Genomic DNA, 16,361 nt, shown 5'->3' on the forward strand with positions numbered 1-16,361 from the left:
CACCCATTGGACGGCTAGTAAGATAGCTATTAGTTCAGTAGTGAAAACTGAAGCAAACTCAGTGAAGTGTCCCTTTAACTATAACAATAAATATATTAGCGTCCACACCTCCGGACAATAACGATAACTTTGTTAATTCATTTCCGCGCAAATTAATTACCTTCAATGGCATTAACTAATACTGCATATTTCCTTTAAAAAACTTACATGTCACTTAATGTGTTCTTATTGCATTTACACAGCAGATGTCCTCAACACACTGCGTTTCGCGTAACTGTGCTCATCAAACACACACATGAATAATAGAGTCCAGTCTGTGATGTTTGATAAAGACAACATGTGATGATGACACAGTGGAAACATCAGAGAGAGAAAAAACACACAGAGGTGTGAAACAGGAAGTATGAAGCCCATGAAGAATAAGTGAGAGCTCACAGAGTCGTCTTCATCTCATTCACTGCAGACGACAACACAACATCTGATGAAGAAAATGTTTCTCATGTTTGTTTATCTCTCTTTGTGTTTCTGCTGTCTGACAGGTGAGTTATAAACATATTTATATACCTCATAAATATATAGTCATAGATGCTGTAATGGTGTTATATTTAAACTGACTGTAGAGTTTGAATCTGTTTGAATGTGTTTGTGTTCTTCAGGTGTGTTCGGTGATGAAGTGAAGTCAGTGCTAGTGATGGAGGGAGATTCTCTTACTCTACAAACTGATACTAAACTACAGAGAGATCATCTGATATTGTGGATGTTTGGTCCTCAAGAGACTGTAATAGCTGAAATTAACAAAGAAGCCAATAAGTTTTTAAAATATGATAATGTTCTTGATGGGAGATTCAGAGACAGACTGCAGATAAATAATCAGACTGGAGATCTCACCATCACAAACATCAATACTGAAGACTCTGGACTTTATCATATAAATATCAGAAGCAACAGAATAACCTCACACAGATTTAATGTTATTGTCTATGGTGAGTGAGGATTTACTTTTGACATATTAACAATTATATTTGTCTACGCAGTGATTAAATATATAAATATTTATATGCACCTCATTTCTGCACCTTATATGCAGACCTCTTGACTAATATTGATAATATTATAAATAAATGTAATACATTTTTGTTTATTTTCTCATGTTTGACAGCTCGCCTGCCCGTTCCGGTCATCACCAGAAACTCTTCACAATGTTCTTCATCATCAGCAAATCCAAACTGTGTGTTATTGTGTTCAGTGTTGAATGTGAGAGATGTGAGTCTGTCCTGGTACAAAGGAAACAGTTTATTGTCCATCATCAGTGTGTCTGATCTCAACATCAGACTCTCTCTACCTCTGGAGGTTGAATATCAGGATACAAACACATACAGATGTGTACTCAACAATACCATCACAAACCAAACTCAACATCTCAACATCGATGATGTCTGTCAGACGTGTTCAGATACAACAGGTGTGATTATTACTGTTTATTTACTGAGCTGATCTAAGATCAGATTCAGTTACAGTATTAACTCTTTATTATTTACCACAGGTCTCAGTACAGATGATGTCATTGTGATCTTTCGTGTTGTTGCTGCTGTTGCTCCTGGATTTCTGATGTCTGTCGCTTCAGTTCTAATGTTCTGGATCTACAGTAAACACAGAAACACACAGCAACAGGGTAAATGTTAACTAGTACTAATATAACAATACTAAACAATCCTTTAACAGATCAAGATGAGAGTTTGGTTTCTAATGTGTTTTTGAAACAGTTCAGAGCGGTATACTGGAGATGACTTGCGCAGAAAACATTTTTTTTATTGTTCATATCATTACCTGAAATATATTTGATTTATTTTTAACACACACACACACACACACACACACACACACACACACACACACACACACACACACACACACACACACACACACACACACACACACACACACACATCATTGTTTCTACTAATCTTTGTTCAGTGCAGTCTTATTGAATGTGTTTATAATAATTACAGTACGTCAACAAATTAATATTAACACGCTGTCAAAAATAAAATCATGTTAACACATATAGTTTATGTTACTTTAACAAATTAAGTTAAACAATTTCAGCTTGTTTTTACAAGTTATGCCAACATGTCACTTATCAAGTCAAAAGTTAAAATAGTAGGTTGAATTGACTTGCATAACCAAGTTGCACTTATATTTTAAGGTAACCCGTACACCTGTACAAGGTCCACTAAGTACAATATATATGTACAATATTTTGCAGAAAATGTCACTATTTTTAACAAATCAATAACATTAAAATTGACTGACATGTTTTTGTGTAAACTGGCATTTTTTAAATCAGACTCTTAATAGATTCTGCTAACAAAGCAGTATTTCTTAATGGTCTGAGGTCAGATAATTTTTTTTAATATACAATAAATGTACAATGCTAAAAGTATTCGGTTAATATAATTCTCTTATATTTGATGGAGGTGATGTCTATGGCCTTTTTTCATCTGAGCTCTTTATTGTTATGAAATGTTTGTGTTTGTATGTTGTGTGTGTTGTGTACAGAGAGCTCGAGTGGAGGAGTTATGAGACGATGATCAAACTCAACATTCAGCTTCAGTTTCTGATAAAACTTCACATTCTGACTGTTTGTGAGTCTACAGATTACAATAAAGCACTTATATTACACTTGAAACGTCTTGGGTTTTCTCTTACTTCAAGATCTGTTACTGACACCCATTTATAAGAATAGATCTCATTGTTAAAAGCTTAAAGTGTAACTGCAGGGAAACAGGCATTAATTTAATCTTAAATAATCATAGTCAGCAGTTTAAAACATTAAAGATATAGAACTATAAAATATTATCAGAAAGACAGAGATTAAAATATTATTTTTTAAATTAACATAAAAGCTTTTTTTAAATATTTATTTATGAGTTGACCTTACACCTGATGTGGAAAGAAATGTGGTTTTGTTTCTTGGTGGACATAAGACGTGTTTGTGGTTAATATGCATCTGTGCCCGTGTAAGAGGTGTGAACTTTTTGTAAAGGTTTGTGTGTTAGTAAGAGGTGTGCAAAGCTTATTAAATTCATTAATGTTGATGTTTGACAATAAAAGATTGCTTTAAACTAAACTTATATAACTGTGAGCTCTTACTGTGTGAATGTGAAATATTAAAGTCTTGTCTTAGTGTTAACTCACCTTTGAGCATCTCTTAACTCTTCACCTTTGCCTTATTTAGTCTACAGAGATCTATGAATATGTGAATTATTCCCCACCTCCAGTCTTTCGCACCATCTCGTGCATACTTCAGCTGAATGTTCTTAATCTTTTCAGCATTAGTCTATGCGGCATCAATACATAATATCTATGACCGAACTACTGATCCTCGCGTTTAACTGTGGTTACATGTTTGTGACATTGGAAACCAAGGTGATAAGGTGGTAATGCAGAAGCTATAACTATTCTTGCTATCATTACCTCACACCTGCTGATTTCACACCTTGATGCTCTTGTATGCTGTTATAGAAGAAAACATCTTATTTTAGTCTTTTTATGTCAATGGCAGATTATTTTATTAAATTTGATAAACAATACAAACTATTTACTGAAAGTTAGAGATTTATTGCATCATACTGATGTTTACTGGTTGTTAATAATGATATCAAGATTGATCAAGCCATTTTTTAACTGATCAGAATCAGCTTTATTAAGCCCAATACTTTTACATTATTCATTCTCAAAAGCAGTTTAGGGGCGGATCACATAGAATGTGTTTCTGGCAGTGGCAGGCGCCCCTTTGAATTGTTTTCTATGGGCGGTACACGTTTTGCACGTTGTTAATGCATTTTTTGTTATCTTTGATTAATAATTAAATTTGCTTTATGATCTTAAACATTAAAGTGAGACAAACATGCAAAAAATAAATAAATCAGAAACACTTTTTTACACCACTGTCCATCAAAGGAAAACATAAAATTGCAATGTAAGTTTTCTCCCACTATCGTGCAGACCTAGCTGCTATATTTTACAATAATGCTGCACTGAGCTGAACTGATAAACAATAATTTATAATAAATCATATTAAGAGAAATACATTTAGTTATTTTTTTTGGAACATGACAAAAAAGTTTTATATTTCTTAATAAAGTGCAACTATTTATTCATTTAGTCAAAGTGTGGATGAAAACACATATTTATTCAACCATAAGTTGTTATAGACCTAAATAAAAAAAAATTTGTTCTGCTGAACACAAAGAAAGATATTTGCAAGCAGAAAACAGTAACATCATTGACTTCCATAGTAGCAAAAACAAATACAATGGAAGTCAATGGTGACCATAAACACTTTGGTTACAAACACTGCCCAAAATATCTCCCTTTGTTTTAAGCAGAACAAAGAAATTTAACAACTTAACAACTTGAGGGTTAGTAAATGATGACTGAACTTTCATTTACGTCTAAACTATCTCTTTATTAGGATAATACTTGTATTAGACCGGGACTTAAACAGCACAAAACACTTGATCAGGACATTTCTAGTTGTTAATTCCTTTAGTTTTAGAGAGTAACTAACATAGCGATGTTAACTTTATTATATTTTAGCATGACAGCAGTAACCCAAAATGTAAATGACACATGACCATTAGCCCTACACTAAAACTCACTTCAGTAGATAAAAAATTAAATATATTGCAAACTGTTAAGATCTGTGAGCCCTCAGTAGTCAATCTATACTGTTGACTAAAGAGTCTTCTAGTGTACACTACAGGAATGAATTTCTCCATGATCACATGATGATCAACATAATACAGTCAAATTATTATGACGTTTAACTAGCTTTAAAGAGAGTGTTAGCAAGCCGTCCAAATACAGATCACAGGTCTACAGGCTATAACAAGGCAAAATTCGGACTGTCAGTAAAAATTTTAATAGACGTCTAACCATAGCCCATAAATAAAAAAAATAAAAATGAAAGCAAACAAACACATTTTCATCTCTGTTGAGTTTGCTTAAATGGTAGAACAGTAGAGCAGACATCTCACAATTTATTATGGCAACTGTAATATCTTTATGTGCATAATTAGTGTTATAAACCCCAATTTTCCTGTTTACACTAAAGGTCCAGATTTTTTTATTGATACAATTAATATATAATTTTTTGCTTACTTTACACCTATATATTAATGCTGTTTTGGGAGATATGAAGTACTTTTGTACCCGTTTACCTTTTACGAAAAATGAACATCAATCTGACAAAATTCTTTCTAGATATGAATCTAGATGTTATGTGTTGAATTCGGCCAACTGCTGGTTTGAAATAAAACATTAAAGAATTACAGTTTGGAAAATAAATCATTTCGACCAGCAGAGGCCCATAGAGACTTCATTTCACTGGATGTGGCCAACTGCTCACATCAATACTTTAGTGATACATTTTGTGAATTTATGTATATATAAACATTAGAAAGGACATAAAAATAAATATTATTTCAAATAGTAGAATATTTTTGTAGTTTTTGATGCATTTTGAAATGTCTGTTTTTACAAAATACCACAGAAATTTGACAGAACAATGCAACATAAGGCACAGTGGAAAAGGTCAGTTGTCTTTTATCTCTCTTTCATCAGTTGCTTGCTCTCTCCATATGTGTGTGCATGTCCAGGAATTAGGTCTTGAGGCTTGTTTCATTTTCCATTTATGATACAAAATACATTTTGAATTGACGTCAATATAATATGCAATACATTTCATTTTGATATTTGCGCAATCTATCGTCCAGAACAAATTATTTAGTTACTTATTGACAGACCAATAAGAAGCTATTATCAAATAAATAAATTAGACATTTTAATTTATTAATATAATAAAATAAAACTACACTGAAGATCATATAACTCTAAATATAACTAACAAATTAATTTTATGTACAATAAGATGGTACAACTACATAATTACACAGACAAATCATATTAGCATAGTGTAATATTACTGAGTATAACAAATAAAAAAGCACTGAGAGTTTTATATGATTGTATTTAATAAAGTGCAAATGAGGATTATAAAAGAAGTGATTTGTCATATTAAAGCTGTAATAATACACAATGTTCATAGAAAGACAAAATAAAAAGATTAAAGTGAGAGACATCCCTGCTGAAAAAAAAAACAATAAAACCATTACAGAAAATTCTAATGGTTTCCATTAAAATACCAATAGAAACCATTTGCTTTTACCATTAAAACCACTACAGTTTAGTGTGTTTTGGGCCATATTCCATTAGAACCAATACATAGAACCAATACATACCATTAGAGACCAACAAAGACCAATACACTGTAGTGTGCGTTGGGCCATATTCCATTAGAACCAATAAAATGGTTTTATTGTTTTTTTCAGCAGGGATTTGGTTAAGTACATTAGGAGCTTTAAATTAAGTGCTATAAATCGATGCATAATTCAGTCTCACACTAATAAACAGAAAAAACACAACATATTGTATAATGTACTGTACAAGTCTCTCTGACACAAACAATATTAATATACAATAACAAAATGTATCTTAGTAGTTAATTATTATCAATTCTGGCAATAATAAAACACAAGGCACAGAGTATAAAATGTAAACATTTGGCAAAGCTTTAAAAAGATTACAATAATATAAACTTGATGCAAAACTAAATAAAAAAAAAACCAACTCTCACACAGAATCTATCAGTCAATGTAAAGTCTGATTTCTAGATTCTTCAACAAAAACACTTTCTCTTTTTAGAGCTACATGAGCTGAATCTGTGTACTTTACAGAGTATGAACACAATTTACTTCTCAATAAAGGTCATGTTTCATGTACACAGGTGTTTAGTATCAATATATTCCTGAAAATATGTGAACAATATGTTAATCTGAGCAATTTAACCACATGAATAATGTGTTGTTACCTGTATTGCATTTATTCTTTGGTATATCTGCTAATATTGATCAACTATGAGACAGAAATTAAACCTAAAGCTGCTGCTAGCATCACACATTATCACTTAAACTACAGGAACACAACACAACACTAGACCTTTTCATCAGACGCATGTGCAGTGAGGCGATACGCGTCTGGTCCGAACTTTACTTCCGGTTTCAGTTTGTTTAATGGTCTGACTAGTAGCTAAACTAAACTAAACTAAACTAAACAAATACCTTGTCGAAAATAACGAAAATAATGATTTGGTTTCCCGAGTAATCTACGTGTTGTTTATTTTGCTTGTTATATAAATAAACTATGTTTAAAGTACTTTGTTGTTAGTTATTCTTAGCGGAGTTTACCGGAAGTTACGTGTTGACCACGAAAGCCACTTGTTTATGTTGTTAATGCTGAAACCGTCTATATGTATTTATGTTTGTTTTACTTAATGAATCTGATTACTCCTCGACATCTGTGGCATTATGGGATAGAAAACTGATCACTGGTTAGACATTAACTAGAAGTGAAGATCAGCAGATCATCAGTGTAACAATAACACACTGTTTCATCTACAGATTTACATTTAAACACTGATTGTTTTGCACACTGTGCATTAGTGAAAGTATGAATATTTGGCTACAGCGACAGAGAGTTTTGATGTCAACTAATATCAACAAAAAGACAAACATCACTCAGTGAAATACTGCTGTAGTACATATGTTAGATATACATGAGATATTTAGGCTTTTGTTTTATAACACTGTACTAGCTGTATGAAACAACAAATATTACATTCAGTACACAATGTCTTTATCTAGAAACGGATATGAAATCTGATATTAATGTTCAAAATAAAGATGAGAGTTTATCTGTAGATCAATCTGAACAACAGATGTTTTCCAACTTTCCTTGTTTTATTAATATTTTTATGAATATTAAGTTTCTATATTCAGAAATGGTTCATCAGCACACACAGGTGGGTTGTTTAAACTTATTGACACGAGGGTGATTTTATAAGAGATGTGATGCTGATGTGTTTGTAATGTTGTGTTACACTTACACCACCAATTGCTGACTGTGTAACAACAACGACTACATCTCTATCTCCACTGAATGTCCTCCTCTCCTCCTCACTGAATCTTCTGCCTTAAAATCTGTAAGAAACAAAGATGAGAGATCAAATCAAAAGTTATTCAGAGAGGAAGTAACAGTGATAAACATCTTTAAATGAAGGATGATTCACAATTCATTTGATTCGATTTTTGTACCTAATGCTAATTTTAGACATTACTTAATGTGCAACTTTAAAGAAATTACAAACATTTATAAAAAAGAATAAAGACATTTATTTTAGAGATCAGTTAAGCCACTAGACAGACTGATAAATAAATAAATACAGATCGAAAGTTAACATTGGGTCAGGCACAAAGTGTGTGTATTCAATAAAATATCTATACTGTCAACAAGAGTACAGATGTTAATGGTTATTTTTTTCTTAATGCCATTCAAGCACCTATGATTATGTTCAAAGCAAGAACGGATTAATACCTACACATTAACCAAAGTAAATAAAATCATTTTTACTCTCACCAGAGAGAGACACAATTGTTCTTCTGTATGAGGTTTCTCCGTCTCTGATGATCTTCACTTCATAAACTCCTTCATGTTCATCTCTTAAGTTTTTGATGGTGAGATCTCCAGTGCGCTTATTCAGCTTCAGTTTATCTCTGAATAGATCATAATCATCATCATATATACTGAAGATATTGTTGGCAGGATTGATTTCAGCTATGAGAGTTTCATTAAATCTCCACTCGATCTTCTCAACTCTCTTTATGTCATTAAGTAAAGTGTCCAGATCAACAGATGCTCCCTCTGTCGTGAACAGTTTTCCTGCTATTTCACCTGTAACATCAGACAGAAAGACAGAAATTAAATCAATTCAGGTGATTTTCATCTATTAAGTGTCTTATTTAATTATTTTATTAACTCAATCTTTCAGATTCTCTATCAGTATATAAATATAAACACAACTATAACATCTAGATGATGAATTTATGAATCTCCTAACAGTGAGAATTCATCTAATGGGTAAATTACTTTAATAAAATATCAGTTTTTCAATAATGATGGTACTAACTCACTATAATATTCAGTAACAACTAATCAAATATCTGAAATGATGTACAGATGTGTTGTGTGTAAAAAGTTGGTTTATCTGTTCAAATCAGGTTTAAACAGAAAATAAGTCAGAGTTAAACACAGTGTGAATATCTTCACTGTAAGTTAATAGTCATAAATCCCTCTTACATCTACAGTATACTGTCAACAGAGTACAGATGATAATAAAATCATTATTATACTGAAAGATTTCAGTTACTCACATCTGACAGACACAGATATAATCCTTTCTAAGGTTTTTCCTCCTCTGATGATCTTCAGTCTATAAACTCCTTTATGTTTCTCTCTGAAGTCTTTGATGTTGAGATCTCCAGTCTGATCATTCAGCTTCAGTTTATCTCTGAATAGATCATCATCACCATCATATGTACTGAAGATATTGTTGGCAGGATTGATTTCAGCTATGAGAGTTCCTTTAAATCTCCACTCTATCACATCATCTGTCTGTATGTCAGTAACTTTAGTCTTCAGATTGACAGATTTCCCCTCATCCACTTCCAGCATTGAAACTGTAACAGAGAAATGAAATCAATTCAGGATACCAGTAAACTTAAATGTTATTTGTACTCTTGACTCCTCGCAGTTATTACAGTGGATATCATGACACTCACACGCTTATATAAATGTATATTAATGATGCCATACTTCATTTTTTTTGTGTTAAGGTGGTTGTACACCCAGCGAGAAGCGCTGTCTCGTGTAGTAGCCTACCACTCAAAGGTGTCTCACACCACACCAGACATTCGCATTAAATAGCACGAGCTTAAACAGACAGAGTCTACTTCCAGATGCAAAATATGCGTTAGATTAGCAGCCTATCTTAATCATTAACAATTCGGGACGAATATGTCATTTAATATTAAACTATGTTAGTGGCACGACAGGGATTTGAGCAGCGTCCAATCACAGGGACAGCCGTTTAAATAACATTATCTTTATTGTTGCAGGTACAAGCTGCTGCTGATCCATCTGTCTGAGTTTAAGAGGTGATTCTGCATGCTGTGAATTTGAGAGATCTCTTAAAGTTTATTCAGCTGATTGTTTCTGTAACATGTACACTGTTTGTCATTTTCAATAAAATAATGTGTACACAATTTTTTTTTAAATTGATGGTTTAGTATAAAATAAATAGAATACAACCAATTAATTTTAGTTTAGCAATATTCACAAACTTTCAGCTACATCAAGTAACATTTTTAATTATGTTTACTCAATATTTTTTAGTAGACCTCACTTAGGATTTCTATTGCTTTGCATAAATATCTACTCAATTTAATTTGTGAAAGGAAATTAAATGTGATTATTGAAATCTACTAGATTTTACAGCTTTCAAATTTACTCTTTCAAAATGTTTCACCAAAAAAATTTGTACATCATGGTAAACGTTTTTACAGTGTACAGAGAGAGTTGACACGTGTGGTCTCAGTTAAACCTTTCAATATCATAAGTGTAAAAAGTTGGTTTAGCTGCAGTTAAATCAGGTTTAAACAGAAGATAAGTCAGAGTTAAACACAGTGTGAAAATCTTCACTGTAAGTTAATAGTCATAAATCCCTCTTACATCTACAATATACTGTCAACAGAGTACAGATGATCATAAAATCATTATTACACTGAAACATTTGAGTTACTCACATCCAAGACTAACAGTGAATCTCTTGTATGATGTTTTTCCATCTCTGATGATCTTCAGTTTATAAACTCCATCATGTTTCTGTCTGATGTCATTGATGTTGAGATCTCCAGTCTGATGATTCAGCTTCAGTTTATCTCTGAATAGATCATCATCACCATCATATGTACTGAAGATATTGTTGGCAGGATTGATTTCAGCTATGAGAGTTTCTCCAAATCTCCACTCTATCACATCATCTCTCTTTATGTCAGTAAGATCAGTCTCCAGATCAACAGAGTATCCCTCATCCACAAACACTGTATTCCCTGTAACAGCAGCAGAAAGAAACAAAGACAGAAATGATATCAATTCAGGTGATTTTCATCTATTAAGTGTTTTATTTACTGATTATAAACATCAGCTCATATTCTCATAAATTAATTTTTGTTTATTAACTCAATCTTTCAGATTCTCTATCAGTTTTTACTAAAACATTGCATTGGAATTCAATGGATACCGCCAACTGTGTGCTACCATCATTTCTCAAAATATCTTCTTTTGTGTTCATCAGAAAACAGAAACTTATACAAGTTTACAACAACATGAGGATGAGAAAATGATGACAGAATTTTCATTTTTAGGTGAAATATCCCTTAAGTTTGCTCACATTTGACAGCCAAAAGGAATCTTCTGTAGTAGGTTTCTCCATCTGTGATGATCTTCAGTGTATAATATCCACGGTGTCCCCATGTGATGTCATCGATGATGAGATCTCCAGTTTGTGGATCCAGGTGCAGTCTGTCTCTGAATTCACTATTATAACAATCATATGTACTGAAGATATTGTTGGCAGGATTGATTTTAGCTATGACACAGTCTTCAGATCGAAATGTCCACTCTATCAGATCATCTCTCTGTATGTCAGTAACTTTAGTCTTCAGATGGACAGATTCTCCCTCATACACCGTCAGTTTTGTTGTACCTGTAACAGCAGCAGACAGAAACAAAAACACAGAAATGAAATTATTTTCATCTATTAAGTGTTTTATTTACTGATTATAAACATTAGCTCATATTCTCATTAATGAATTTCTGTGTATTAACTCAATCTTTCAGATCCTCTATCAGTATATAAATATAAACACAACTATAACATCTAGATGATGAATTTTATGAATCTTCTAACATTGAGAATTAGAATTAATAGAATGCTGCTACTAAAGAATCTGAGTTTCTGTTGTGTATCTGTTGTTTGTGTATTTGAGAGATGACTCAACAGCAAAGACAAACATCTGTGTTGTATTTTAATTATTTTTTCTTTACTACTTTTATATAACATTCTTCTATAAATTTACTTCTATTTTCTATACTTTAGTATATGAGTATTATTTAGTAGTGTTTTTAGTTATTCTTGTTTATTTTATTTTTGTTAATAAATTATATTTTATTACCACTGTGTAACGATGAAAGGCTTCTAGGCTTATAGACTTTATTAGTACTCAAGGGTTGTACTCTTTCAGTAGTTACATCTTTAAATGTAAAATATTCAGCCGTAGAAAAAATTAAGACTGTTTTCAGATTATCTAAATATACTATTTATAGGTATGTGTTTAAGTAAAAATTATAATATTTGGTTTCATTCTATCAACTACCAAAAAACTTTTCTGCCAAATTCCTTACAAAATGTTTTATTTGCATTTATTTGCTAAAGCTTATTGTAAAGAAAAAAGAAAAAAGTTAAATTTCTTTTTTTAACAACACATTGCTAATGTTTTGAAAGTGAATATTTGATGGAATAAGCCTGATTTTTAATCATATCTTTCACGTGTCCTTTTATGCTCTCAGTCTTATACATTGCTGTTGTGTTGGGGTGACTTTATGTCACTCCTGAAGTACGCCGTCTTACTAACCATGACATAAAACAAGGTTAAACTTGAGGCTTTGACTTAGTTGTGCTTTTTTGTGCCATATCTGATGGTGAAGATCTATCACTTTAAGTTTTATAAATCATTATTCAGAGCAAATTAATTTACTGAAAAGATACCAGCAAAACCAGGTAACACAGGGAGGGGTACGTACCAGTATGTAAGCAGTGGTAGTAGCTTTAATAAGATTTTTAAAATTGTATTAAAAAAATTTTGCCCTAAATGTTATTTCATTGTGATAACAGTACTGCCACCTTTGTGAAATTTTCCATTCTGATTTTGTACAAACTAATCGATATGAAAAGCTCTGTGTCCTCTGATTGACCAACTAATCTGTACATTGCAATTGGCTTAAATACCTCTGAGGTCATCTGAAAATTTGATATTTTCAGCTGAATAAATTTGGTTGCCAAAAATTCAGTGTATCCCTACTCACGTCATCGTTTACTTTGGAGTTTGTACCTTTTGGATATTGTTAACATGTAATAAACACCAAAGGAAATGTACAATCATGAATCAGATAATTGTTGCTCTTTAAACATTGTACTGTCAGCAGAGTAGAAAAAAATGTCCCATCTACTTCAGTTATTGTATTTTTTGGGGAGGAAGCAGGGGTGGACAATGGAAAACACCCACATTAGGGCTTTTCACACTGGAAATTGTTAACCGCAGGTTATACAATTATATATTAAAGGTATAGCATAGGATTTTCTCGAATTTAAGAAAAGAACCGCCTTCTCCACTTTTTAAAAAATGCAATTGCACAACACTCTTGATTGACAACTAGAAGGACCAATAGTCTTGATGATCCACCCGGAAATAGAAAATCCTCTGCAATACCTTTAAACAGTTTAGTGCAGATGTAAGTAAGATTATTATTAGACTGAAAAGATTGAGTTACTCACCTGTGACAAACACTTTGAATATCTTGTATGAGGTTTTTCTACCTCTGGTGAATTTTAGTTGATAAACTCCAGAGTGTTTATTACTGACATCATTGATGATGAGATCTCCAGTCTCAGGATCCAGACTCAGTTTGTACTTGAATCTCTCATCAGGACCATTATAAGTGTTGCTGCCTTCTTTATCACGTTTAGCTATGAGAGTACCTGGAGATCTCCATGGCCACATTATTAAAGCATCTTTCATCTCTGTATCTTGTCCAAATCTCCATTCAATCTTATCACCTTCCTTTAGTTCTTTCAGACCAGCCTTAAGAACAGCATTATGACCTTTCTCCATTGTAATGTTTTCATCTGCCAAAGTGACAGAAAGAAAAAATATCAAATCACTCATAAAACACAGATTATAAATGATGATGATTAATTTTATTATTATTTACTCCACATCACACACCTGCTGTAAAACAAACTGTTTCAGCAATATTAAGATCAGTTCAAATATTTCTGGTGTTATTCAAGTGTCCAAAATATAATGGAAAAGTACATTCATAATAATAACACTACTATACATCCAGCACATATAATTATTACAGAAATAGTTTTAATCACCACAGAACCTCATTACAGAATATATTTAATGTGTTATTGCATCAGTATAATCTTATATAACACTGAACTAAAGTCATACAGTCACGTGTTTAATATCAATCTGATCAGTTTTAAAGTCTTGATCATTAAATCAATCTCTTCGTAACACACAAAGCTTTTTTTACACCAGATGACACGCAATGTTACAATATTATGATTTATCATTATTATGATTTTAATATGGCTTATTTCTGCGATAACAACCAGCAGTCTCTACATTATACCTTACATAACATACAAATAATAAATATGTTTAGTTACATTTATTTTTTCATCATCCCCTTCTTCAGTCTAAAATAACATAAGATATGTTTTATTGAAGTGTCTGTAATGCTGTTTGATATCTGAATTAAAACCCAACAAAATCCTCACAAATACAAACTGCATTTTAAACATTTAGAAACATTTTAACACCTTTATATTCAATCTCTATTATAGGAGAATAAATATCATAAATATAAAAATAAGTGATATTTCTTCTGTTGTATCAGCTGTAGATGATTCTTACCCAATAGTTTTGTTTGACTGATCTTAAGGTAACAGTAAAACACAACAGCAACAGCAAGCAGGATGAAGATAACAGATATTCCTGCTATAGCACCTGGAGACTGACCTGTCTCTGTAATGATAAAACAAACAATCAATCATTACTGTAACTCAATCTGTTCATCTGATCATAAACAAACATTAGAAACCAACAGCAGATCTGATTAAAAACTGAATAAATGTGAATCTCATTCTATTTAAAGTCAATGATAAACCTCTAACATCTGCTGTAATGAATTAATGATTGTGATGTACAACATATGTGTTAATGTCTGTAAAACTCTAGTGTAAGAATTAAGAAAGTTTATATATTTGTGTATAACAGCACTGAGATGAAGATCAGACAAAATATAACTATAAAATATAAACACATATTGACTGACTGCACTTTTATTATCAAATTAACTTGACATACTGTTTCGTACACTTAAAACTTGTTTAAGTGTAACGTTTTATCTAAACCAAGATAAAACTTTGGTAAAATAATCTTTATTATACTGAAGTGATCTACTCACTTTTAACATTGAATGATCTGTGTATAGTATATGTGTGACTGCCGACAGTGATATCTACTTCATAAGATCCAGAGTCTTCAGGTGTGATGTCTCTGATGGTGAGATCTCCAGTCTGATCATCCACCTGAAGTCTGTCTCTGAATCTCTCACCATTAACATTATAAGTTAAGACCGTTCCAGTCATTTTAGCAACAGGAGAGTTGTTGTGTCGAATCCTCAACACCATCTTCTCATCTCCTGGTTTCTTGATAACATTATTGACCAGAATGACAGAATCTCCCACCATCACTGTCTTCACTTTATTAGCAGACACACCTGAAATACAAACATAAAGAGTCAAACTCATGAACAGAGACGTCACATTTAATATAAAATTAAACAGACAGCACTGAACGCAGGTGTAAACACTTACATTTTTTTTTTCATTTTTGTTGTTGTGTTAATCTGATTCTGCAGTAATACATTTAGTTATATATTATGTATATTATACATTTTAAATAAATTACTACATGTTAAAGACAATAATCTGTCTCACCTGTGATCAGATCACCTGAAGATGTTTTTAACTGTGCTGTTATACGCATAAGTATACAGCTGTGTATGTTTTGTAGCTTATACTTGATATGTTTATATAATATAATTTCAGCCTCCCTCCCTGTTAATATTGTTTTTATATTCATTGTTAATCTTGTAAATTAAGCCAATAAAAATAGACACATTCACCCTTCCTAAATTTACCAACAGTACTACTGTATAATATTCAGATTTAGAATGTCCCAAATCTTTCAATGCACAGATGCAGTTACATGTCTATATTTCCCCATATCAAAAACAGTTTATATTTTTAGGGCAAGTATAAGTATGTGAATTGGGATGCATGCCTTGATGACCCACATTTATCAATCTGATATGAGAATAGATTAATAAAGTATTATTTAAAATATTAAGAATACTAGAGAAATGTGAGGTTTTTGTAAAATGTATTTTCTGAAGAATGATAAACACAATAATGAAAGCTAAAATAATATAATGTGGTTATTGCTAGTTTGCCATAAAGAAGATGCGAGTTACAGGCCAGTTAT

At 31.9% G+C, this 16,361-nt stretch overlaps 2 protein-coding genes across 2 annotated transcripts; one reads left to right on the top strand and one right to left on the bottom strand.

Annotated features, from left to right (window-relative positions):
- Positions 1-622: 622 nt before the first annotated feature.
- On the top strand, positions 623-2,591 carry LOC141359394 (SLAM family member 5-like). Its single transcript, XM_073861784.1, has 4 exons — positions 623-983; positions 1,160-1,462; positions 1,544-1,672; positions 2,560-2,591. Exons 1-4 carry the CDS (start codon positions 638-640, stop codon positions 2,589-2,591), a joined length of 810 nt encoding a protein of 269 aa, XP_073717885.1. The 5' UTR covers positions 623-637.
- Positions 2,592-9,324: 6,733 nt separating this feature from the next.
- Positions 9,325-14,838, bottom strand: LOC141359395 (uncharacterized). Its single transcript, XM_073861785.1, has 5 exons — positions 14,727-14,838; positions 13,574-13,924; positions 11,411-11,725; positions 10,764-11,069; positions 9,325-9,638 (listed from the first exon to the last, which is right to left on the bottom strand). The coding sequence occupies exons 2-5, from the start codon at positions 13,908-13,910 to the stop codon at positions 9,325-9,327; spliced, it is 1,272 nt and encodes a 423-aa protein (XP_073717886.1). The 5' UTR covers positions 13,911-13,924; positions 14,727-14,838.
- Positions 14,839-16,361: the final 1,523 nt, after the last annotated feature.

The sequence above is a fragment of the Misgurnus anguillicaudatus genome, chromosome 23, assembly GCF_027580225.2.
Source record: "Misgurnus anguillicaudatus chromosome 23, ASM2758022v2, whole genome shotgun sequence".
Lineage (NCBI taxonomy): Eukaryota > Metazoa > Chordata > Actinopteri > Cypriniformes > Cobitidae > Misgurnus > Misgurnus anguillicaudatus.